Below are 24833 nucleotides of genomic sequence, written 5' to 3'. Positions count from 1 at the left end.
CAGGATTCGGCTCCCTGCTTTTCGGGGCAGTGAAATCCGGCGATTTTTACATCATCGCCAAAACGCCGGATGCTGAAAGGCTCCGGTGGTGGTGCTTCAACCCCCGTCCAAGACTCTCGAAACCCTAGTCCTGGACCTAGCAACACTCGAGAGCGGGCACAGTGACTGGCTAGCGGAAACCCCTCACGACCCAGCTCCCAGCTCACAGCTCTGTCTCCCACCAGCACCAGCTCCAGCTCAAACCCCAGCCCCGGCCGGCGGGGTAGCAAGAACGCTGCACTGGGACTCGATTGGATTGGATGAATTCCTCGCTGGTTTAACCTCGCATCACCTCCCACCTAACGACCCTCAACCCAGACATCGTCCACCAAAGTGAAGAGCACAGAACACCAAAAGGCATAGGCGTAAGGCGCAGACACGATAGCATCAACTCTGATGCCCTCGCTATCTATGCAATGCGGCTGCTCATGGCCCTGATCAACGCTCGGGCGCTCATCTCTCCCCAAGATCATAGCTGGAGAAGCGCTACGCCTCAAAGGGTCAAAATCTTGACCAAAAAAAGAGATGACTGTTGCTACAATATGTCGAAGCTCAGCTAAGGCAGGTGTTTCCGCGAGAATTCACTTCAAGTCGGGGGGTTGCAGGTTCTAAAGCAGGGGGGAATCCAAAGACCACCAGAGCTTCTGTCCAAAGTGGAAAAGCTCACCTGGAGATGTGCGGCCGCCTTCTCTTCTTCACCCTCCTCACACAATCTGCCCTGCGAATTCCCAGCCTACCGTTACGGATACCTTGCTTCAGTCCCCGTTCTGGCCTACACTACGAAGACGGAAAACAGATACAGAAACTCCATAATCCACCCTGCCGCATCGACCATCGCCAAAAGGGTTCATTGCAAGGCCCACGACAACCTTGGACAATTATTGACGGGTCAGCTCAACCTTTCCCCCGGTTTTCAGCGTCGCATTTTCATCCATATCCTGTTGCGGGACGGAGTGGGCGACGCACCAACCCTCCGGCAATATCCTCATATCCTCTTCCCCGTCACCTTCAGGGGCCCTGGAACGGGGTGAGGAGAAAAATAACCCAAGTCAACCAGCTGTCAAATGAAAGACCAAACGAGACGGCCAAATGAACCTTGTCCTGCTTGTACACAGCACCTGGCAAGCGGGCGAATGGTCCGCCCACTCGTCCCGAGCCCACGGGGCGTTCTTATGCCGTTGAATCTGATGCATCGGTGCATCCCCGGTTAGAACATGGCCAGCCTAGTACTGTCGGACCTGGCCCGGCCGGGTCTTCACTGCCCTGGACGGACGGAGTGTCGTTGCACGCGTCAATACTGCCTACTTGCGGATATGTAGGGTGCGAATACACACGCTTGCACTGCCTTCCATCCAAAGTTGCTTGGCGCCAAAGTGTTTACTCAGAATTTGGTTTCTTGCCATTTCTGAGAGCAGTATCACTTGGAGTTTGTCGTCGACAAATGTCAGACACCACCCACAAGACCAGCACAACTTGAGATAACCCTGCAGAGCGGGCGAAACCCGCAAGCCAAGCCTCGATTCAGGACGATGTCCCCTGGCTGGGACTGGGTACGTATCCCATCTGAGCCATCTCTCCCAGCCCATCCCCTGCCACTCAGTCACATTGACTCCGCGACTCCGCGACTGCTCTGATCGCTGATAGTTCACTGCCTTTTAATCTATCGTTAGCGCGGTCGTCTACATCACTTACGTATTCTCAGGAGTTTGCCTTGGAAGGCGCCAAACTCTAAAGCACTTCCTGTCGTCAGGTTTTCGATCGTCTGATGCATCTCGACACTTGCGGAGACAGCAACTTGCATACGCGATTGGAAGAGGGGGCAGATGTATTACACGTCGACCCATAATATCATGTCGGCTTGCGCGAAGCGAAGGCTACTGGAGCGTTCATGATATGCGCCTAGCCCGTTGACGAGGCCTAGTCGAGTTGAGATGTAAGACCTCTTAGACACCAGATCTCGACTTTACAAGTGACGCTATTCTGCATCTGTCAGCGCCCGCTGTGAGACAAGATCGGCCAAGACGGCGATGGCAACACGATCCTTCCAAGGCAGAACAAGTTGTGGAGGCAGACTGCAGCCCGTAGACATCGCCAATATCTCACTTGATCAATTTTGTCTTGCTCCTCGGAGTCCGGACCTCTGCATTGCGGACACTACTAGACCCAGAACCAAGACTCAAGACCTCCGACGAACTGGTACTTGGGTCTGGCTCCTCTCTCTATGGGCCCGCCACGTTCGCTACCTACCATCGCCCCTCCTCTGGTGTGCCTACGTGAATTACTCCGTACCTCCGCCGGTCGCCCGCGAACACCTCATGCGTCTGGCTCTGGCGGCTGACGCTGAGCGCACGCGCGTTCGTCGTATGCATTGCTGGCTAGACAAAGACGGTGGCAGTGGTTGTGGCTCATACACAGGAGCCTTTCGGAAGATAGGTAAGGCGTAAAGCAATTGTCGACAGGGCTCAGGCCGAAGCGAGTCTAGGAAGGGCGGTCAATTTGTCGCCTGTACCACCCTGAATGAATTGATTATCCAGGGCCCCGCATCGTGTCGACCATCTCCTTGGACAACCCATATTGTACAAGTTGCAACATATTCAAAGAGATGGAGCACTGGAGCACGCCCAGAGATACGGAGGGGCCCGGATGCGGCACACGAAAGAGAGAGCGCGAGGCTTAACTCGTCCAAGACTTCAAGTGGAGGTGACATCTTGCAGGAGAACCCACTCCACGTCACAGCATATCCATGCCATTCCTCCCCTCAACACCCGAGCCCAAAACACACTCATTTTCATCTTCGTGCACCCCCACCGGGACTGGGGAAAAGGAAGACATGTCGAGAGGGGCAAGGGAGGATGATGGGGCGTCAGTGGGATGGTCCATATCCAGATCGGCGTCTACGAGGCACGACACGGCTGGCGCAATATCGCTGCTTTCCAGGTCTTTGGTATTGTACACGGCCTGCTGCCGTCCTTGGATCATTAGATGGTCCCATGTTGCTCTCAAATTAGAATAAGAATGCTGCTAGTGTAGCAGACACCCGCCGACCAGGCCGATACCCTTTACCCCCGTCCGTCCCCATTGCACCTTTCAGATCAACAGCATGCGCGTTTGGTTGGCCGTTATGATGGTTTTGCCAAGTCGGGGGGATTCCTGTCGCTTCCCTCTCCCATCGGCTAATTTATCACATCGCTTAAGATAGCAGCATGCACTTAGAAGATCCCTTCCTCGACGAGACAGTTGAGCTGTGAGGCTCTGGGCTTCTGTCATTTTTGATACATGCCACGAACAGCGATCAAGGACCAGGGCCGGCTGTTCACTTCGGGAACACGGTGGAACCAAGTAATCATGTATTGATTGCAGCTGTGGATGATGGGCTGCAATGATTGACCGACCGTCAGGTCGACCGCTTGCTGTTGTTTTCTTTTTTTGTATTCTTCACAGAACATTGGGGGTCTCTGCTCATCATCTTTTCAAGGTGTTGCATGGGACTGGGACGAGTTGCTTGTCACCCTGGTAGACACGAATTGTCAACCATGCCGGATGAAGAGAGAGGGAGAGGGTCCAAGCAACGTTGACGATACTGCGACCTTCTCTTCCCAGGTTTTTCGATGCGCCCATTCAGGCTTGGCCGTGCTCGTTTCCGCTCGGATCGAGGAAAATTGAACACAGAGTTCACCGGTGTAGGAGTGTGGGTGGATACGCCCAACCCGATTCTGCCTTACTATGTACTTGCAAAATCTATGGATCTTTTTCTGCTCACATCAGGAGACGAGAGAGATTGGCCTCTTGCAACAGAGAGATTGAAGGCAGAAATATGAGGTGGGAAGCGTTCGAGCGATAGATTGAATTTCATTTACAACCACCACTACAGCTGGGCGTTGCAGGAGGAGACGGGCAGAGCGGGCACTCGCGCGGTTTGTGCGTCTATCCATGCGGCAAGGGCGCCTCCCCTTGTTCTGAGGGACCCCCCATGTTAGTCGTCCACGGTTCACTGTCCCTCTCTTTCTCTTAATGCCAATTCGAACTCGTTGGTACCACCATCTACCATGGTATATGTGGGCTCTTTCTTGTCTGATGGGCGCGGCGATCAGGACATAGACTTTTCTTTGCCTTGTCGTCCTGTCTCGATCTCCTTCTTGTCTCCGGCCGAGAAAGCTGACCTGGTTAGGTTTTTGGTGGTGCGTTACCGGTCGGTCCCCCAGCTAAGCCCTGTCAACAGTTCAATGAACATGGGTCCTTGTGATGTCAGCAGGGCGAAAGACAATATACCTAGCAGCAGCCAGCGCCCGGCCCGGCTCGGCTCAGTATGGTCAGAGGAGACGGAACGTATCCTATCGGACAGCATTAAGCCAACCTAATGACCAAAACGAGCGAGAGACAGAGAGAGAGAAACACCAGAGGCAGAGAAAGTGTAAAACGGTTAAGACGGCTTTCCGTGATTGGACCATGCTCGTCTGAAGAGAGCCAAAAGAAAAAAAGGCACTTTCTGTCGACAGGTCTTGGAAGGTCTTTTACAGCTCATTTGCATACTGCATAGCAAAAGTCTTGGACTTTGCAGATTGGAGACCTTCTCTCTCTCTCTCTCTCTCTCTCCACATCTCAAGGAGCCAAAAAGAGATAGACCTTAAACCCCCTTCGGTTGAATCAAGTCTCATCACTTGTGTGAAGGAGCTGCAGGACGGAGTTTCCGTAGTATGACCATGCCATGATGCGTAATGGGGTAATGGGGGTGGTCACTGGTGGTGGGTGGGTGGGTGGTTTGTCTGAGGTATCTATCCCATCTCTCATCTCTCTCTCTCTCTCTCTCTTCGTCCAGCCCAGCATGCAGAAAACGCTCCCGCAGGCGAGGAGCAGGGGTGGCCAATATAGAGTTTTCGACTGTTGCCGTTCTTTCCAAGATTTGGTCTTGGTATACTTGGTAGTACTATTATTCTGGTTCGGTTCCTCGGATTAGTCCAGACTCCCAAACACACAACCGAAGTTGACCCTCTCTTTCCTTCTCTCGGTTCGAAATCTCTCTCGTCGGAGTCTCTGTCCCTTTCTCATTGCGGCATCTCGTTGCGGCATTGTGATAGCCGGGGGTGCGCTATAGTCTATACCGCCCGTAGTGTTGCGTGATGGGCAAAACGCGACTCGAGGGAATTGATGATCGGCGGTTCCTATGTTGTCATCATCCGCCTTTCTAGACGACTGAGTTCCATCCCAAAACTACCCAAAATCTGCTAGCGACCCCATTTCTGTCGAATCTCTTGACCCCTTCCCCTTGTCCACACGTCTCCCGCGCGCGCTCGACTGAACTCATGAGATCATCGTGGGCACATCATGTTGCAACTAAGTCCTTGGAGTATAGGTCACGAGTCAATAGGAAACTTTCACTCTTTAAAGCGTGCGTACGAAAGAAGGATTTCTTCATGTAAAATCTGTTCATCAAATTTTGTGGTTTGTTTCTGGCGTGGTCTGGATGGGATTTCTCCTCTCCAGCCCGCATAACTATGGTTAAACATCAAAAAGTCCATAATCACATTCTTTTAATCCCATCCCAGAATGTGTGTGTATCATCCCCCGTTTCCCCAAGAAAGTCTAAAACCGCCCAATGGTTTGGTACCCAAAATGATGATAAACAAAAGGCGAAATAAGAAAACCTCCAAAATCCTGTAAAGCGCCTTCCATTCTCCAAGTCTCCCAGCAGTTTGAACAACAACAAAAAAGCAGTGGTAATTTGGGGTTGGTCGCAGAAGTCCTCCAACCTGTTTCTGATGCACCGGTATCGCGGGTAAAAAGAAGAAGGGAAAGAAAAAGGTCGTGAGTGAAAAGAATAGAAGCAGTCCCAGCCACCGTGCTCTCCTGGCCCGCATTCGAAATGCCATAACGAAGCCAACCCGTTTTTGTTTTTATCTACTACAACAGACCCAATCAGGCAAAGTGTGTGCGTGTGTGCGTGTTTGATGCGTTTCCCCCTTGAGAGGTCCCATCCCATTCCAGCTAGAATGAAACTCCATTCTCATGACAAAGGAGGAAGGAGGACGTGAAAGAAAATTGGAGACTAATAGCTCCAAGTTGTGAAGTATGGACAAGTAAATAGGTGAAGAAATTGGCGCCAAGTATCGTATTCGTCTCAGGAACCTTCAACTGCAACACAGCCACGAAGTTCGGGGTAACGGCGAACAAAGTTCTCATTGAGGCGCCAGTTTTCGAGGCGCATTGCGTGGGCAGTAAACGTGTCGCTGAGCCACATCTCTCCAGATTGCGGGTCGACCACCAAGGCGTCAATTGGCCGGCATGGCCAATTGATCAGTCTCAAGCTAGCCGAGTATACGCCTTGGAATTCTTCGTTGGCATACAGCTCCTGGCGTTCGATAATGGCAGTGCGCAGAGGTGCCCAAAGAATGAGATCCACCCACTGAGGATGCGGGATTCTGGTCTGGCACGGCTTCGGTGTGAGTTCAGGCACAATGGCTTGGTATGCCTCACGCGTTGGGTGTACCAGCCAGGCAATGGCTCGTTGAATGACGGCAAAGACCGCTAAGCGTTCAATGACATTGGTGACACCTGCCTTGTTAACAAGAGCGGTGATGAGTTCGGCCATGGGGTGCTTAGCGCCGGGACCCGTTACTGTTGTGGAAGCGGCTCGATCAAGGTCGGCTAGCTGGCATCGTGGAGGTTCTGTTGTAGGCGAGGTCGGATGATACTCGAGGAAATTCTTCACATTGACCCTAGCAGGTCGGAGGAGGTTGTCGAGAGACTTCAGTTGTGACAGTCGGCGGCAGTCTTGAATGAAGCCGACAATCAACTGGTCAATTCGACAGGTTGGCGGGACGATGAGGGTCGGAATCTCCCAAAGGGTGGTGCCGGGCTGGCGGATCAATGAGCTGACGGTTGTTGGTAGTACACCGGAGTTGGATACGAATTCCACGACTGCTGGTGATGAAGATACGACTGATGATGATGAGAGATGGGAACCTGCGACTGATGAGGCATTGAGTGGTGGCTGTGAGGGTATCCAGCGTCTAGAAGCTGAGTGGTTAGCGTCTCAGAATTGCGTTGCAACCCAACCACCGGACACAGGGAAGACAACCTACCAGAGTCGACATCATCATATTCACTCATCTTTCCTGGAATGCTTCGGGCGTCCATCATCGGCGCGGGAACGCTCGTGGGGATGTAGCCTGCGCCGTACTCGTCTGTGTTGGCGGACGATGACGGGCTTGAAACGGTCGAAGGAACGGAAACGGGAATGCCTGGGCCCCATGACTCTGACGCATCCGGCATGGGCACGTAGGAGGGACCGAGTTCTTGCATGACGTTGTAGTCACCGTTTGAGGGAAATGGCGAGGATCGAGGACTGGGAACTGCGCCGCTAATAGAGCTCAGGTTGTCGTCGTACACTGGAGCCGAGTCAGCACGAACCAGAGGCAACCACGCAGAAGACGAGGCAATAGAAGCAGCCGTACCTGAGTTTGGGTAGGACTGCCCGTTAGGAACGCCCATGCTCTCTCTGAGCTTGAACAATTCCTCTTCAAGTGCCTTGTTCTTGCGCAAAAGCTCCTGGACGGTCTGGCTCTGATCGCGGCCGCGCTCGCTCTTGAGCTCCTCAAGCTCTCGTTCGAGACGCTCAATGTGCTCCTTCGTTCTAGCTCTGATGGCGCGCTGAGCTTCTCTGTCATTGGCACGCTTACGCGCAAGCTGGGAGGGCGTCAAAGTTGAGACGCTTCTGGTGCCTGTTGAGGGGAGGCGTCCAAGTCAATATATTGTTCGTACATGAGAAAATGGAAGGGGACGATGGTGGTAGGTAGAGTAGGAGCTAAGGAGGGAGGTGGGGGAGAATCGAGGCGAAGACGGCAGAAGGATAGAACCGCATAACCGCCGCCGCCGTCGTCGACATCTCATGAGTGGTGCTGATGATGCGTACCCTTGCGCTTGGTGGGCTTCGTAGGCTCTGCGGAAGCTGATCGTGTCATGTTGTCGGCTGCGTACTTGTCGTCGTGGTGTGCAACAACGGTAATGGTGACAGGTCTGGATCGAGTGTTGGCAACAGCAGTATGGGCCATGCTCTGAGGCAGAAGACTGAATGTAGGAAGAGAGAGACGGGTCTGGCGACGAGTTGTAGTTGTGGTTGTTCGAGTTGTCAAGGCAGGGATCAAATCAAGAAGATCGAGAGGAGCGCATCTTGGAGTTATAAGATCTATTGACGACAAGAGCAGACACAAGAACAGGCCCTTCGAATGCCGGCGGCAAAGTAGTTTCAGGGCAGCTAGGAGAAGAGAGTACATCAGTACGAGGATACGTACCGAGTGAGCATGGGTCTAGGGAGCAGAGAAGGAGACAGGGCCAGTGACTTTGGTAAAGGTTGAGGATGAAGAGAGAGACAAGACAAGCAAGAGGAGGGAAAGGTACGTACTGTACCGTACCGCTACCTTCTAGGCCGAGGAAGGGCGCTAGAACTAGCAGTACATAAGGTAGGGAACTCTGGAGCAGGGGTTCGAGGGGGATGCAAGCATCCGGGCTAAAGCAGCCCAGTCTTGAGGGTAAGGACGTGGGACCGTACCGTAAGTGAGGTGGTAGGTAGGGGTGTGTACTCCGTAGGTGTAGGGTAAGAATGGAAAGGATGGCAGAGCAGAGAGATCACGCCGCGTAGAAAGTACCCAAGGAGCAGTAGGTACAACGGGCCCCGAGTGCTTCGAAGACAGGAAGGGTTGAGAGTATCGGTGAAGAGACGTAACTTGGCACATGACAGTCGATGTTGGGCACAGACATGGCGCAAATTACTAACTCACTTGAGAACAACTTACAGATCTCTCAAGGATGGGCTGGGGATGGAGGGAAGTGGCAGGGGTCTGATCAGAGGAGAGGGACAAGACAGCGGCAGGGAACATTGGAGAAGGCGAGGAAGAGGACGAAAGAAGCGGACGGGGCAAGGCAGCGAGCAGGACGGGACCGGGGGTGTGGGAGGCACACAGGTTCCTTCGACTGCAGCAATGTAGACATGTACCTTCTGACTGCCAGTTACCCATCGGCCTCGACGGGGCATGGGTGTGAAGAAGGAGGGGGTGTGAAGGCTGAAGGGGGGTAGATAGTAGCCAAGGGGGGGCGTGATGTGAAACCAGGGGGGGCGTGGGGGACGACCCTGTGTGAGGTGAATCTAGGAGAACAACAGAAGTGAGAATTGTGAGATGCCTCTTTACCTTAGGTAATGTGATGGATGGGGCACCACATTCGAATGCCCGGGTTACGGATGCTTTTTTTTTTTTTTTTTATGGCTGTGTGTGCTTCATAGTCGGAAACTACGTGTTTTGACGCGGAGGCAACAAGCTTCTTCAAGTTACTTTGAAGGTGTAACTACTCGCCGCGGAAATCGAGCGAGGAATTGCTGCGAGCCAGATTCCGCCGCTGTGCCGGTATCCAAGCTGGGCAGCATTCTTCCCCCAAACCAAAGAACGTTCGTTCGGTTAGATTTTGGGTTTGTCTTTCCTCTGGTCCTCGTTGCGTCCGTCTAGAGATTGGAGAGAGAGAGAGCGAGAGAGAGATGGGACAGGGTGACGGGAAGGAAGTGCTCTCTCTCACGGATACTATATCTGCAGGGGGAGATCCTCAAGCAGTAGCAGTCGATGTGGGTGGGCAACCTCCTGCCCCGTGATTGTGGCCTTGTGCTCGAGTCCGACTCTCGATCTCAGCGAACGGGTTCCCGGTGGGGTTGCTTATCCGTACCGCAGGTAGGGAAAGGCAAACGGGGCCAAAGGTAAGTAAGGCAAGCATAGAGTTGGGAAAAGGTTGGCTGCTGGGCTGGGTGAGGTGACGAAGGGCAGGCCGGCAAAAATGGGCAAAGCAAAGCAAGGCAAAGCCAAGGTTACGGGAAAGGAAAAGGTACCCAGGTGCCTTGTCGGATCCGTTGAAGATGACAACCAAATCAAACTCCGACTCCTCCTCCCGCACTTGACCTAGTATGGTCTTGCGGCTTGCCCTGCCATGGCCCATAAACGCTGCTATACCCTCCCATGGACCATGGCCCTGTCCTGTCCGCCTTATCCATAAATGCGTATGAGGAGGTGGGCACGTTGAAGAAAGACGAGATAATCCCGTCTGGGCTTACATATTGCGTTGACCTGACGGCTCGGAACGGGGGGGCCTTGCAAGGCGGGTGACGAGGCCTGTTAAATACCAGCATCTACGAAGACGAACGAGGAACTTTGAAGAGCAACAGTCCCGTCCGGCTGATGCTCGGAATAGCCACACCCATGGCATGTGCATGGCAGCATGGCCTATGTGTGGCCAGCCCATGGAACGCCCAGACCAAGAAAGGTGAGGTAATCTCCAATACCCATCTCGTCAAATCCGTATTGTGTATGTATTCGTAGAACTGAGGGGCGGAAAAAGACATGTCCAGATCCTTGGAGGCTGGAGTTTGGGGTGGTGCGTGTCTGGTTTGATCTGGGTTGACCTCAATCCCAACCCGACCACCACCATCCGCGCGCAATGTCGTCCCATTCGACGAAAGGCTTAGGTTGAAGAAGAAGACGAAGAATCAGCCGGGCATGCCAGTGCCAGTGCCAGGCCAGGCTGAGCCAGTAGGGCCACACGGCATAAGCCTCAATTATGCTCGAGGCTCAGCACTGCTGCACCGCTGCATTTGCTAACGCATGCCCAGCAGTCCAGGGAAACCTTCGGCCAGCCTCCGATGACCGGGGGGAGGTTACCATACAATGACGAAATGATGTTTTCTATCCTCTCTTGCCGCGCCGCCAGGCCTTGTCATCTTGGAGTACTCCGTAAGGGTTATCACCTACATACGGATACTAGAAAGCAGTCAAGGGCCAAGGCGTATCCGATCCGTTCGGGGAAAAGAGAGGCAGACAGAGCAAGAGTATCCGTACTTCTGTATCTTTCGGACCCGGAAAGCACCAATGGGCAGCAGAGCGCAGACGTGCGGCCGTGGGCGGGAAGTGCGCGCTCAAGGATGGTTTAGCAAAACACAATCGCATACACTGCCCATGTGTGATGTGAGGGTGTGAGTGGTCGATGAAGTAGGTACGAAGAACCGTGTGCATCCGAAGAGGGAATGGAGGAGGATGGACTTGCTCTCTGGGTGTCGAATTGATTGTGGGCACACACGTACACACACCGGCCGAACATTCGTATACTGACTAGTACTACACTCACACTCGCTCATACAGACACACACACACACAAACACGCGCGCGCGCAATAGATGAGGAGAGGCATGTCGAGTTCCATTATGAGTTAACCGGGAAGTGAGTGAGGAACGAGAGGTGAAGTGTGAGGTGAATGTGTGAGGGCCAGGGGCCCGCCGCCGGTGAGGTCAGTCGGGGCCCAGAGGTAAACTGTGGGAAAAGATGGAGAGATAGCTTACAACAGGTGAAGGGGGGGGTACGTATCCACCTTACGAGAAATAAACTTTACGCTAAAGCCAGATCTGTCGTAGCTTGGTGGGCGCCGATACGCGGCCCAGCAGCGACCACGACAGCCAGTAGGAAGGTCAGCATCGAGGGAGAGAGAGCGTAAAAAAGTGGTCTGCTACTTGATACCTAGGTCCTAAGGCACACTATTATCGACCGGGGAGAGCAACAGCACTGAACAGCACCTCACCCTCGAACTTGAAGCCCCTCTCTCTTCTTCTTCTTCCTCTTGCTCTGTTTCTGTCACTCTGCGACAGACTGCGACCAGCAGGCTGCTGCTGCTATCATCTCGTACTCATGGGATTGGAGACTCGTCGTCGGTACGTACCCGACTACCGTAAACCATCTCTGCCATTGCTGGGCCTAGCACCATGCAAGTGCACGGAAACCTGCTCCCACTTCGCTACTCCGGCGGCGGCCAGCCCGACCGGTACCTTGTCCCCTCCACTACATCCAACCGTAACACGCTTGTCCCTTTTCAGAGGGGGTCTCTCTGCGGCCTGCCATGGGGCCATAGGCCGTAGCTTGTCGTCGGCCGACTTTGGGGGGGGGGGAGCTGCGTGGTGTGCGGGCAGTGAGATTGGTGTATCCGTACGCATAGGCAGACCGCACTTACCTTACGAAAAGAACCGAGAAACTCTAGCTAGCCATCTCTATATTTTCGCATTCGAAGCGACGAGCAGCAATAACCACTTCGGGCAGTTCGCAAGATTCGGCACCATGTGGACAAGAGGCTCCAGAGTAAAAAACACAAATGCCCGCCGTCGGCCCTTCTCACTCAAAGGGCGCGATACAGAGTGGTGTCATAGAACGTCGAGGGGTCACCTACCTAGTAACCGTAGCAGAAACCGTTTGCCAAATGGAGCATTCCGGTGCGGAAACCCTACCCAATTTCGCCTAGTCCACATCCACTGGCACAACATCCTCCGTCCAGACGTACGGAGCACACAGTAGAGAGAGGAGGTTGGAGCCACTGGCGTATCGATCGCTAGTGCGTTGCGTCGTCCCTTTGGAAAGGGAAAAAAAAAGAGCCTTGGATCTAGGTATCTCCTGAGGCCTTCTAGCACCCCCATTGCAAAGCCATGAGAATCCATACCTAAGACGAGAATTGCGACCTGACGGCGGCGGCGGCGGTTTCGAATGGCGTGTTCGGGCCTAACGAACAAGAGAGACCTTCTAGCCTGCCGACCAGAAACATTGAATACCAGCCGCCCTGTGCCATCAGTGCCGGAGCCATTGCCAGGAACTTATCGGCTCACCCGCTTCACGTTCGTCGTCCGTCTTGTCTGGCGACATTTCTAGCTTTCGGTGAGCCACGCCGCGATGACAATTCATTCAACGGCCAAGACGGTCTTTGCAGCTAGCACGTCCGACGATCGGATCCAAACTGGACCTGGCCTAGATTTCACGACGGCTCGCCAGCCTCGTCGCCCAAAGGTGCCCAGGGCCTCGATTTGAGCCCCGATCGGTTCCGTTGGACACATGCCTACTATCGTTATGCCCACTATCGAACGGCTTCCTCGGATTCCGTCGTGGGTAGGCCACGCGAAATTGAGATATTCTTGTCTTTTCACCGCTTTTGAATCGGCTGGCTTGGGAAAATAGGATTGGGCATGAGAGAGAGCGGCGGCGGCGGCGGCGGCGGGCGCGCGCACACACACACGCAGTACGGAGTACACCTCCATGTTGCGACTGAATGGCGGCGTCCATCATGGTCGTTCCAATCATCGGACCTGGTTCCGGTCGCCCAATCCCAAAGGATGCCGCTACTGAACTGCCGTTGTCAATCTTTTTCCCCGATTGCTCTATTCCGCCTTTCGGAATGCAGGCTCATGAAGGTTGGCGCATATGGCACCCCTGGTCACAATTTGTCTGCAACTCGCAGTCTCTTGCCATTGAACGTTAGTAGATGTGAGCCCAGCAACAGCAGCACGGCCGGCCGACCGTAGAAGGCCAAAGATTTGGGGGTGTTGTCTTCTCCCTGGTTGCCGAGTCTTATGTCGGCATCCTGTCTCACTTTTTCAGCTTCACGGCACGCCCTTCTGACCGAGCCAACTTTGATTCAGCGCGGTCAGCGTCTTATTCGCAGAAACATTCGCTCTCGCGGTGCGGCGTGTTGACCTCCGCCAGATAGGTACGGTATGCACAATCGACCGAATGCCTGTCCTTGGCTGCCTGCCCAGCGAACCCGAGATCGCCACTGTCAACGCGTCCTGAGCCGAATTTCGCACGTGTCTGCAACTCTGCGTATGTTTGTTTGTGTGTGTGTCTATGTTGCCTCTCGTCCATTGTTTCTTCTTTGCTTTTTTCCCAGCAATTTTCTTATTCTGTGGTGTGCCTCATCCTGCTTCGGGGTGTAGGAGAACTCTCGGGTTGCGGTGTGAGAACTTGAGAAGCGCACAGGTACTGAAGGGCAATGCGCCAGCATTCTCTCTGACATGCGTGACGGGCTTCTCGAAGGTCCATGGAACTTTTCTGTCTGGGTTCTGCATTGCATCGGGCGTTCGCATTTTTCTTTTAGCCTCTCGTCGTCCCAGGGTCATGTCCGAGGACACCACCATCGCGGTGAGTCTGGCGCATCGTCGAAGAGGCGAGAAGGAAAAATGAAGCATGAGCTGTCGCCGAGCTGGATTGCGATTCACAGGGTTTCCAAGCTGGCGGGATTGTGGCGTTTCGGGGGGGCTCCCTCCCCTTTTCGAGAATGGGAAGTCTGCTGATGTGTCTGAGGTTGATCTGTTGGTTCTCATCTCCCCGCGCCCAAAAAGTCTCACTCTACCTGCCTACTGGTTCAGTGATTAGTACTTTGTAGATGTTTCCAGCCGTCAATTAGTTCTTGTGTTCCCCCAATCGCGGGGCAAATGACCCGTCTGGCTCTGGCGGCCCTCCCTCGTTGTTCCTTCTTCTCCCTGAGGTGGCCCTGCCGCATTTGCTTCTCATTCTTCCCCAGCCTGATCGTCCGGGATCGTAAATTCCAGCGGTTTGGTGGTACAAGGCGTCTCGTGCCGGCCTCCCGAAGCTGCACGCATATTGTTCATGAGATGTGGTCGCTTGTGAGTTATGTCATAGGCGTTTGGTCGTTGGTTGACGAGGGGTTTCGGACACGGCGAAAGGCGTCGAGAACGTCAACAAAGCAAAGAGGGCATCCGGAATCAGCGATTTTATGAGTTATTTCGGGGTGGGCTTAGCAATGCCGGTCCGGGGGTGATAAACCCCTGATGAATGCCGTCTCGTCGGCGCAATATCCAGTTCGGATCTCTGTTATGTCAATTCTGACTCAGAAAGCCGGCCGTTGTACGTTTCGTTTCCTCTGTGAATTCCTTCGGGAGGATACCTGCTAGACCAATGAGGCCGGAATCCCCAGAAGAAAAAAACAGGGCCTGCAGCAGACCCTGCTTGCAAGACCCGGCGCTGTGCCTGGCATGCGCCGGGCACCCTCCCCTCCTGCTCGAAAGCCTCGAGGCTCCAGCTGGTTTAGGGTGTCGGGGTGTTTGGGCAGGGCGGGCCAGCTGAGAGTAATGGGGGGGGAGGAGTGAGAGTGAGGAGGGGGGGAGGGGAGAGCGGTCTGGCGGTGGGAAACGGCGGAAATCTCTCCGGATTCTGAGAACGAGGTACCGGAGCTGCTGAGATACCTCGACCAAGTCCTCTACTCCAGCGCCTCCTAGACCCAAATCCAGGTGATACATGCGCTAGTAGCCCAATGACGACCGCTTTTTTCTTCCGGGTCAGCCAATCACTGGCCCAACCGGTGCTTTGCGGATCTCGCTCCGTAGTGTACCGCAGTACAAGTGCCAGGGCCAGTGACTTGGCATTTCCGGGCTTATGGTCTGAGTGTGGTATCGGCTGCGGGAGAGACAGTGAGACTCCAGAGACCCTGGCCAAGTGCGAATCCTTCAGACTGGGACTGTCGGCGGTCATTCCGTCACGTACGGAATTTCCGTACAGAATTTCCGTACAACTCCCAGCAATGGACATGATGTACATCATCGCGCATCTGGAACCTTGTATGTCTCTGACGAAAGAAAATTGATATTGAGCCATGTTTGGCGATGCCCCTGTACAATGCAGCAGGAGTGCAGGTATGCTCAAGCAGAGCTTTCTATTCGTAGCTGTATCTGTTGTGAAGAAACAGCTGGTCGTAAATGCCTCAACCCGGGGTATCGAATCGTCCCAAATCCAACAGAGAACTGGATCAGTGGAGTCAATTAATCGGTCCGTCCGGAACCGTGGTAAATGTTGTTATGTTTGTTCTCGCCGTACATATTCTCAGGCGACACTTTCAGGGTCTGCTTCTGCTGCTGGGTCTGCGTCTGGTACTGCCCCCACCAACTCCTCCAGTCCTCCGACCTCCGTTGGCCCGTTAATGCCGTCCGGAGGAAGGGCCCACGCGGGCATCGGGCTTGTGTAGCTCCAAACCCCTCCGGCATCTTCGTAACGGAGGCTGTGAAGCCAGAGCGAAAGCTCGTGCTCGCCGGGATCTGTGTAGAGCGGCGTATCGCAAACGTCGCAAAGCTCTCCTGATAGTTTTTCAGCCCTCCTCTTCTGGTACAAGTCGACCAGTTCGTCGTGATAGGCCACAGCGTCGGCGATGTCTTGTTTGCCCATCCTTTCTAGGCGTGACATGATGTCTTCGTCCGTGTTCTCAACTGCATCCGAGTCGTTACATCCCAAGTTAATGCCCCAAACTCGCTGGTTCGCATACAAGGGGTCGTTTTCGATAGGATGCCCGACGAATTGCAGATGCACGCGGATCTGATGCGTCCTGCCTGTCAGAGGCAGGCAGCGAACGATTGAGTAGCCCTCTTTCTTGATCCAAGGCCGGCGTTCCTCGTCCGCAAGTCGTTCCGCAGTCTTGGGCTCTGCTGCCTCCGAGTCATCCAGAGTGTCCGGCGGGTAGTAGGCCAGACGTTTGAAGACGGTACGGGCCGACTTTCCGTTGGCTCGCACGCGGTTGAGGCCTAGTCGCGGGGATATTTGGAGGATAGGTTGATCGCAAACAATCTCGCCATCAGGAAACTTTCCAGCAACGCGCGCCAAATATTCTTTGCGGACCGTGTGAGCTCTAATTTGAGCAGTGAGCTTCACTGCTGCCTGTGGTGTCTTGGCGACGAAAAGAATTCCACTGGTGAGGCGGTCCAGGCGATGGCACGGGTAGGGCAGGAAATGCTCGCCTCGCTCAGACTTCATGATCTCGATAAGTGTGTTGTACTTGTATCTGCCAGCAGGGTGTACCGGTACACCGGATGGCTTATTGACAACGATCATTTCATCATCTTCGTGGATGACACGAATTGGCTCGCCTGTGACAGGGGGCTCATGGCGATGAATGGTGTGATTCACGAGGTCTCCATTCTTGACCAGATGATCAGGGCCGACTGCCTTTCCGTTGACAACGATGGCTCCGGTTTCCATGGCATACCGGTAGTACTCTAGGGTGCGGTCCCTGAATTCATCCTCAAAAATGTCGATTAGCTTCCGGCCGCGCCAGCGTTGCTTGGCCCAGGTGTGGTAGGTAAAGTGATAAGGAGCAACTCTGCGGAGACCGTCTTCGAAGAAGTAAGGCCGTGGCCACATGTCGCCGGTAGGCGTCGTCAAGACTTCAGGCAGCTCATTGGAAGCTTCAGCCGGTTGGGCATCCGGTAGCTTGGCTGGTTCAGCAGCGGGAGCTGCAGCCGACGGCGGGGTTGCAGCCGACGTTGGTGTCGTTTGATCAGAAGCCATGGCAGGCATGAGAGATTCCCGTCGGAATGGCAGCCTTGCCAAGGACCAAACTGAACGCAGGAGGGTAGCCAGGGTTGATCAGGTAGTCAAGTTGTGAGGTGTGGTGTGTGATGGTGTAATCAGTAAGGGGCGTATTGTGGAACTGTGCGAAACTTCGACTAGTCGTAAGTAAGTAGTGCTTGAGAAAGCCGCTTGCTACTTGCCTCGAGGAGCCTGGATATCAACTACCAACAAACTTTGCATGTATTGTGAAAGGTATCTCGAAAAGAGTCACAAATTCTTGGCGGTCAGGCGTGGCAGAACTTTGCTGAAGTTGGATTTTTGGTGGACAGGATCGAAAAAGGTGGATTAGCAGAAGCGTGATTGGTCGATGGAAAGACCTTGTGTGTTTACATAATCTTGGCCAGAGCCTACCATCTTCCGGCTGAGGTAATCAGCACCCCTGGGCTTATAGGCAGGCACGGCAGGTATTCCGGCTCTGAACCAAATAGGTCTGCCGACATTAGTGATTGGCTCCTGTTAATCTGGCGGCAACATGACACTCTGCCTCGGCTCAGCTAGGAAATCTACTGAGCTGCAAATCAACTGCGGCAATCAAAAGTCTCAACAATTTCTCCGCAACTCTCAGCAGGAAGCTACGAAGGCTCCTTCATCGAAAGGTTTAAAGTAACGAGCTGAACCACAACTCAATCGAGAAAAGTGCCGATAAGGCAACGCGCGTTTAGCAGTGACGTCTGACTGAGCGTCATCCATCACTTGTCCCTTTTTTAGTGTTTCTGAACCAATACAACCCGAGCAAGGGCCAGTACCTTCGGCATCACCGCCTACAACGTGCTCCAATTATCCGATCTCTCTCTCTATCATCTCACAAAAGTACCGCCATGGCCAGCAACAAGCAGTTAAAGCAGCGTCGAAGGGAGAACTACGGGTACATCCTAGACTACCGGACACGATGGTGAGTTCACCTCCAGCCCGCCATGGTTATCACAAGCTGCCATTGCGGCTTCCACCTCTACCTACTCCTCGGTGCCTCTCATCCTCCCTGCTACTCCTCGAAACGGAGGGGCAGAGCCCATTCCTCGCAAAGCTTCAAGGGGGGGCTTGTCCGTGCTGCAAGCGGACGCCCTCCTTCCTGTCTTCTCCTTCGTCAACCTCTCACGCCCACGGTCCAGAGACGAGGGCGCTCTTAGTAGCGTATCAGTAGCCGTCATGTTCTCATCATTATCATCACCTCACATTTCGCTTTCATTCGTCTGCGCTTTTGCTGCTTGGGCAGAGATTGACAAGGTTTCTTAGGGCCGATAATGATATGTACCAGCACATGAACAATAGCGTCTACAACTTCCTGTATGCTTCTCTAGATCAAGCTAATGTCCACGCGGCGTCCAACTAAGAAACTGCAGATACGACTCCGTAGTCAACGCCTACCTGATCGAGCATTGCGGCCTATCTCCCTTGCGTTCTGATCAGTATGGTCTTGTGGTACACTCACACAGCGACTACTTTGCTTCGATTGCGTACCCCGCAGTCGCTCAATTAGCGCTACGAGTGAACAAGTTGGGGAAGTCAAGTGTAACATACGAAATTGCCTTGTTTGAAAAGGGAGTGGACGAGGTGAGAGCAGTCGGGGAGTTTACCCACGTCTTTGTCGAGAGATCTACCGGTCGTCCAACCGCATCCGGAATGGAGGACGAAATGCGGAGGGGTCTACGGCGACTTCTGGTGGTGGATGGCAGGGAAAACAAGCTCTAAATTGAACTCTATCACCCACCCACTTGTGCCATGGAGCTTATCTCCTAACCAATTTCTCTACCAGTTTACAGCTGCAAGTTCAGCTTTTGGATTGCGCCATCCTGTTCACCACTCGTGAAGATCTTCTCAAGGAACTCCAAGTCCGCCAGCGCCTCCTCAGCTGATTGCAGGGGGTTTGGTGTTCCGGCGGCCAAACCTTCGGCCCAGGCCTTGACCTCCTCCTTTACACCACTCGTCTGTTCAAAATGAGTTGTTGTTGCCTCGCCGTCGAAGGGCTTGACAGTGAGATCGTGACTCGACAAGGTCACACTGCCGTTCTCGCCCGCCACGTGGAAATCGAAGGCACCCAGGGTTGAGCCAACACTGACGGCGAAGGAACCAGTGGCGCCCTGCTTGGTCTTGACGACGGCATTGATGGTATCAATGGGCGGCAGGTGCTCCCGGGTCAAGTCCGAGAAGGCGGCAACCGAGGCCGGCGCCGCGTCCTTGCCGAGCAGAAGGCGAAGGGCGGCGGCGAAGTGGACGCCGCCGTCGAGGAGGAATCCACCCTGGTAGTCGGGCTTCTTGCGCCACGCAGTCTCAATGTACTTGCCGCCCAGTTTCACGAAGAAGAAGACCCTCACGTTGAAGCCGATGACTTTGCCTAGCTTCCGCACCTCGTCTCTTGCCGTAGTGTAGCGGGGCTGGAAACGGTAGTTCTCGGCCACGGCGAAGGTCACGCCCTTTTCGGCGGACACCTTTTTGTAGTACTCGATCAGCTCCTGCGCACGAGCAATGTCGGCGGCGATAGGCTTCTCGGCTAAGACGTGCTTTCCTGCAGCAAGGGCCTGCTTAATGTAGTCGGGCTGGTTCAGAATGGGCAGGGCCAAGATGAGAGCTTGGATGTCATCACGGGCCAAGAGATCCTTGAAGGACTTGCCCTCGCCCGCGTCGTCAGAGTACAAGTCAGGTGAGGCTGGATTGGTGACGAGTTTAGCCGTGTCCTGGGCGGACTTGAGAGAGCGGGAGAAGATGGCCTTCAAGGTGAGGTTATCGCTTGCTTCCACAGCAGGCTGTTCGGACAGTCAGTGACCACGAGACACGTGGCTTCCGCGGACGGGCAATATCAGCTAGGTAGTTGTCTTACCAAGTGCTCTTCCTTGGCAAAGATGCCTCCTCCAACAATAGCTACTCCGATGGGGGCCATGATTTCTCAGATATATCGTTCAAGATTAGATGCGAGCCGTGCAGAAGGCCTGAGTCAAGCAGCTGTAAGACAGGGTGTACATAAATAGAAAAGTACAGGGCAATCTTGTGGTCTGAGGTGAAGGGAAGAGGTTGAGAGAGTGATGAGGGATCCAAATGGTTTATTTGTTCCAATTCAGTTGATTGTCTTCCAAACAATTCCTTATTTGTCCATGAAGGCGCGTTATGCAGTAGCCAGGCACGCAAGGAATGCCATCATCGGCTCTCTCCTCCAATACCTGGGGAGCTTCGTGATGGTAGTGGGGGTTTGTTGGCGGGGTCGGAGAGACCTGTGGCACAACCATCTCGCAGCAAGTTGATGGAGCCGATGAGACACTATCTCAGGAATGTAAGATACACGCGTATCATTGGTAGTATACCAACATTGACACCCCGCTCTGGAGTGAGAGCCTTACTCTTTTTGGAAAGTATAGCAGTTGAGTAGTTGGGAATCTGAGTTCCTGCCAAATGCACTTCACCGGAAGGTCCAGACGGAAATGATTTTTTTTCTCTTTTGAGGTCGGATAAATCCAATGGGAGGCAGGTGCCCAGTACAAATGAGGCTGCAGCTCCTGTGTTTCCAAGTGTCATGTGCTATATGTGTGATTTTTGCAAGGTAGGAGTCTACTGGCCAAGGTAATACTCAAAGTACAGCTCGTGATAATGAGCACATAAATCAACTCGTTCAAATGCCACTTAGCTACGCATATTTGCTCATATAATTTAATCTTCTGATCTGCTTTCTTACTGCCGCATTCCGGATCTGCATCCCCGATTTTCGGCTCCGTTTAATTGCCGTTCTTTTCATACCGTGCCGGAGGCGGTACTTTCTGATTCAACCTCGTCGTCGCTGCTACTGTCATCCAGTCGGTCGATGGCTCGTTGGCACTCCTTTTCCCACTTACTAAACCCAACAATAACCCATTCCAACGCTCCGACCAGATACAATGCAACACATTGTCCTACCCACAGGCCGGCGAGACCCCAGCCATGAAAGGCGAGGTAGATGCCGGCGGGGAGAGCTCCGCCGTAGTAGCTGACGAGGTTCACCACAGCCCCGACCCACTGACGGCCCATGCCTCGAAGGGCACCACCACACGATCCGTTCAGACCGTCTGCTATCTGGAAAAGTGCGACGTACGGCATCACCTCGCCTACAAGCTGCACCACGCGTTCATCGTCGTTGAAGATCTTACCGAACACATCCTTCGTCGCCATGAGCACAGTAAGCACCACGCTTCCGAGTATCACAGACAGGATTGCTGCCGAGTGTGCTGCTATCGCCGCATCCCGAGGCCGCTGCGCTCCCAGTAGATTTCCTAGTCTTGCCGATGCTGCTACCCCAAGACCGAAGGGAATCGTGTTGATGATTTGGTCCGCCGTCATGATGACAGACTGAGCCGCCAACGGGATAGTGCCAAGTCTTCCGGCAGCCAGAGCCACAATCTCGAAAGCCCACCACTCAGTGCCAACATGGACGACTCCAAGAAGTGCGAGCTTAGAAAAGGGCCCAATATTTCTGATAGCTTTCCGAAGTTCCAGGCCACCCCAGCATTCCTTGCCGCGGACGAAGACTGCATAGGCAACAAGAAGGAGAAACGATACCCAGTACGAGATACCTGTGGCCAAGGGAGCACCATACAGGCCGAGGCCGAAAGTGTGGATGAACAGATAGTTGAGCACGGCGTTCATCGGAGATGTAATCAACAGCACATATGTGCCTGGGCGGTAAATCGCTGTCACATCCACGTCAGTGCCGTCATCTATTTCTCTCCCCCTTTGACTTTCTCGAGGTGGCACTGAGGAGCCTTGACTTACCTTGGGCCTGCAAATACTTCTTCATGGCCTCGAACCACACGTACCCCAACCCGCCCGGGATCAGGCATCGCAGAAACGCCGAGCTTTGCACGCAGATGAACTCTTCTTGGCCCAGCGCCCGGAACACCGGTTCGGAAAACCACCACAGCACTGCCACCACAGCATAAAATGCCGACAAGACAAGGATACCTCTCTGCAAAAGAATGCCCAAGTCGTGCTTGTTCGAAGATCCCGTGAAGCTACTCGACGCAAGAGTGTCGAGCGCTGTCGTACCACCCAGAGCAATAAGCCAGGCTGTCGCCATGGCGAACATGTAGCTGAAGGCAGCGGTGGCGAGTGCCTCCGGGCTCAGTCTGCCAACAATAAGAACGCTGCTGGTTTGCAGGCTGTTCTGCAATGTGTACGCCAGGATAACCGGGACAGCGGCTTTGGCCAGCAAGAGGATTTCGGCCAGCCAGGGCCGGACTGCGCGGGGTTCTTTCGACTTGACCGCCGGGGGCTTCGGTAGCAACGCCGTAGTCTCGGTCCGGGACGACATAGCAGGCGGGCCCAGTGTGTCGGCCGAGGACGTCTCCGACATTGTGGTTCTTACTCGGATCGCGACCGCTTTCTATCAAGCTCGATGTCACTCCCGGAAGCGGTGGTTGTGGAAAATCTACTCGACTGTCGAAACCGTTTTCCGGATGTCGATAGGAGAGACTGCAAGCGCGAGTCAAGGGACGAAGCAGATGAGACAATTCGAGGCTAGCTGTGCACCCAAGCACCAACGTGTTTGCTGGCGAATCTCCAAAGACTTAAGGGAGGGAGCGAAGGTTCAGACGATCAGATGTCCAAAAATAAAACGAAAAGGACAGCGGGAAACGGCTCAGCATTGTATACGGCATTTTTCAAAACTCCATCTTGCGACCCCTCCCCATCCCATGCTGGTCTCGAAAGTTCAGACACAAGATAGCTGACAAGAGCTATTTGCCACGCGCAATTGGGCCAAGTTTGCAACTCCATGACGGACAATTGACTTTGCTCACCTCTCGCGAGGCATGCCCGGTTCTCATCGCGCGGGGAGAACCCCTCAATCGACGGGCAAAGATTGGACAGCGATTAGTCTGCATTTCGGCCGACATGAATTTCTTTCCAGGCTTGCGAGGGTCTACGTGGGCGGGAAGGACGTTAGACAGCTGACCGTTGACTCTGAGTGGCTGCATCAATTATCGCACGGCAGCTGGCCCATCCGAACTGACGCAATGGATGAGGTCGGATTTCTCGAAGGAGCAAGCGGCTTACATCGTGCGCAGTTGCTGCGACTCTGCCCTACTTATTGTCTGGAAATGCAGCGGCCACCTTGATGAGGTACCAAGAGATTCGGTGGCCCAATCTGCCGGAAATGCAAATCGTGCATACACCGCATTCTTCAGCGCGCTAAGCCAAGAAGAGGAATCGGAGCTCAACCAATGCAGATTCTCTTATCTTGCATCTTATCCGTGGACCAAGAACAGCGACGGCTTACCTGAGGAGCAATGGCTTTGGCAGTCTGGCACCGGCACCGGCACTGGCAGCTACCGGTAAGGTGGGCAGAGACTTTGGTGAACTAGTAGCGGGAAACGGCCGACATCGGTATCGGGTCCAGCTTTGCCGGCCGAGTGGGGAGACTCTGGGGAGCAGAAGTAAAAAAAGGGCTGAGGGGAATGGAAGAGAGGGGGTGTTGTCTTATCGGCCAGTCGCATTGCTTCCAATCTGCGAGTACGAGATATCATCGCTTCACGCCAGCACCGACTGGTTCCCTAGGTACTTTGCTCTGCTGGAGGACTTGTCGAGGTCAGAGCGCGTAAGTACCCATTGGTGCCATCTCACTTTACGCCCATCTCAAGATCTTCGCCGCAGCAAAAGACCGGCGGCCGACCTTATTACCGACGGGACTGTGGGCATGAGAGGAGAAAGGGGGAAAACAAGTCTTCAACTTGCATTGGTGCAATACGAGAGTGGACATGGAACGAATGGAGCAGCTCCAGAAGACACTCTAGAAGAACCTTGGTCCAAAAGAGGGAACAATCGAGACCATCTTCAGAGTATCAAAGCGCAATGGTTAACCGCCGGGCGAGTTCGACGGACTCGTACAGAGGCACGAGAGCACGAGAGCACGAGGGTCCAAGGTCAAGGATTGATGGGCGCCACCATCTTGGACTAACATTGACGTTTTCGCACAGAGTATCAACAAAGATCAAGCTTTAGACACGGAAACTTCTCGAAAACAGCCAGAATAGTCATAGCTACTTGAACAGAAGCTATCCAGCATAGCTGTAACGACGGTTGCGGCCAATGGACGGCACGCGCACGACTAACAGGACTCCATGCTATGTGCCTTTCATGAGTCGAACTGGCCGGGAACAACGGCTTAATCTTATACGACACGAGGCGACTTGAGTTGACTTCAACTTTAGTTTTGAGCCAACCTGGTTTGATATCGTCACTACTGCACTGATTGAGTCGAGCGAACGGCGAATGCGGCAACGGGTTCAGATCCAGCGATGGACAGACAGTACGGATACTTTGTACGGGGTACCTTCGAATGCCTTACTTGGTGCAAAGTTGAGTCTTTTCACAGAACGCATAACGGCGTCATACAGATCTCATGGTCACGGGTGAGAACCAACGCATTCTGCAAGGCAAAAGTTAAAGTCTAAATAGACGAGCCCCGTCCCCTGCCCGGTCAGCGCCCGCGAAGCCCGTCATGTCAGCCCGCCGCCCACTGAGCGACATTGAGAGGGTGCCATTCCCTCATCGCATCTTGGATGGCAATCACACAAGGGAGATTCCCTGCTACCGCGGTGGCCGCAAGGTACAGATCAAAAGTTCAGCACACCATAGAAAAACGGA

General features: G+C 53.8%; 9 protein-coding genes across 9 annotated transcripts; 5 read left to right on the top strand and 4 right to left on the bottom strand.

Annotated features, from left to right (window-relative positions):
• The first annotated feature begins 544 nt into the window (after positions 1-544).
• BDZ83DRAFT_58263 (uncharacterized protein) lies at positions 545-1236 on the top strand. The gene has a single exon (XM_060505568.1). The coding sequence runs from the start codon at positions 713-715 to the stop codon at positions 1130-1132; it is 420 nt and encodes a 139-aa protein (XP_060360210.1). The 5' UTR covers positions 545-712; the 3' UTR covers positions 1133-1236.
• A 1467-nt stretch (positions 1237-2703) lies between these two features.
• Positions 2704-3115, top strand: BDZ83DRAFT_635903 (uncharacterized protein; the record flags this gene model as incomplete). Its single annotated transcript, XM_060509215.1, has 1 exon — positions 2704-3115. A coding segment is annotated over exon 1 (265 nt), but the record flags the coding sequence as incomplete, so codon positions are not given.
• A 3-nt stretch (positions 3116-3118) lies between these two features.
• On the top strand, positions 3119-4739 carry BDZ83DRAFT_635902 (uncharacterized protein). The gene has a single exon (XM_060509214.1). The coding sequence runs from the start codon at positions 4086-4088 to the stop codon at positions 4395-4397; it is 312 nt and encodes a 103-aa protein (XP_060360208.1). The 5' UTR covers positions 3119-4085; the 3' UTR covers positions 4398-4739.
• A 1415-nt stretch (positions 4740-6154) lies between these two features.
• On the bottom strand, positions 6155-8768 carry BDZ83DRAFT_655862 (uncharacterized protein; the record flags this gene model as incomplete). The annotated part of the gene is made up of 4 exons (XM_060510824.1): positions 6155-7005; positions 7119-7757; positions 7949-8221; positions 8585-8768. 4 exons carry the CDS (start codon positions 8766-8768, stop codon positions 6155-6157), a joined length of 1947 nt encoding a protein of 648 aa, XP_060360207.1.
• Positions 8769-11591: 2823 nt separating this feature from the next.
• Positions 11592-12569, top strand: BDZ83DRAFT_58206 (uncharacterized protein). The gene has a single exon (XM_060505517.1). It carries the CDS (start codon positions 11748-11750, stop codon positions 12402-12404), a length of 657 nt encoding a protein of 218 aa, XP_060360206.1. The 5' UTR covers positions 11592-11747; the 3' UTR covers positions 12405-12569.
• Positions 12570-15424: 2855 nt separating this feature from the next.
• On the bottom strand, positions 15425-17492 carry BDZ83DRAFT_635888 (RluA family pseudouridine synthase). The gene has a single exon (XM_060509213.1). The coding sequence runs from the start codon at positions 17175-17177 to the stop codon at positions 15714-15716; it is 1464 nt and encodes a 487-aa protein (XP_060360205.1). The 5' UTR covers positions 17178-17492; the 3' UTR covers positions 15425-15713.
• Positions 17493-18432: 940 nt separating this feature from the next.
• Positions 18433-18920, top strand: BDZ83DRAFT_588209 (thioesterase superfamily protein; the record flags this gene model as incomplete). Its single annotated transcript, XM_060506113.1, has 2 exons — positions 18433-18515; positions 18572-18920. Coding segments are annotated over 2 exons (432 nt in total), but the record flags the coding sequence as incomplete, so codon positions are not given.
• Positions 18867-20186, bottom strand: BDZ83DRAFT_58118 (oxidoreductase). The gene is made up of 2 exons (XM_060505433.1): positions 20047-20186; positions 18867-19972 (listed from the first exon to the last, which is right to left on the bottom strand). Exons 1-2 carry the CDS (start codon positions 20104-20106, stop codon positions 18986-18988), a joined length of 1047 nt encoding a protein of 348 aa, XP_060360203.1. The 5' UTR covers positions 20107-20186; the 3' UTR covers positions 18867-18985.
• Positions 20187-20706: 520 nt separating this feature from the next.
• Positions 20707-22770, bottom strand: BDZ83DRAFT_58100 (MATE efflux family protein). The gene is made up of 2 exons (XM_060505409.1): positions 21963-22770; positions 20707-21880 (listed from the first exon to the last, which is right to left on the bottom strand). The coding sequence occupies exons 1-2, from the start codon at positions 22540-22542 to the stop codon at positions 20949-20951; spliced, it is 1512 nt and encodes a 503-aa protein (XP_060360202.1). The 5' UTR covers positions 22543-22770; the 3' UTR covers positions 20707-20948.
• Positions 22771-24833: the final 2063 nt, after the last annotated feature.

This window comes from Colletotrichum acutatum, assembly GCF_030867785.1.
Source record: "Colletotrichum acutatum strain CBS 112980 chromosome Unknown BDZ83scaffold_124, whole genome shotgun sequence".
NCBI classification, from domain to species: Eukaryota; Fungi; Ascomycota; class Sordariomycetes; order Glomerellales; family Glomerellaceae; genus Colletotrichum; species Colletotrichum acutatum.
Note: the sequence above shows the minus strand (reverse complement) of the source record. Positions and strands in the feature narration are given on the sequence as shown.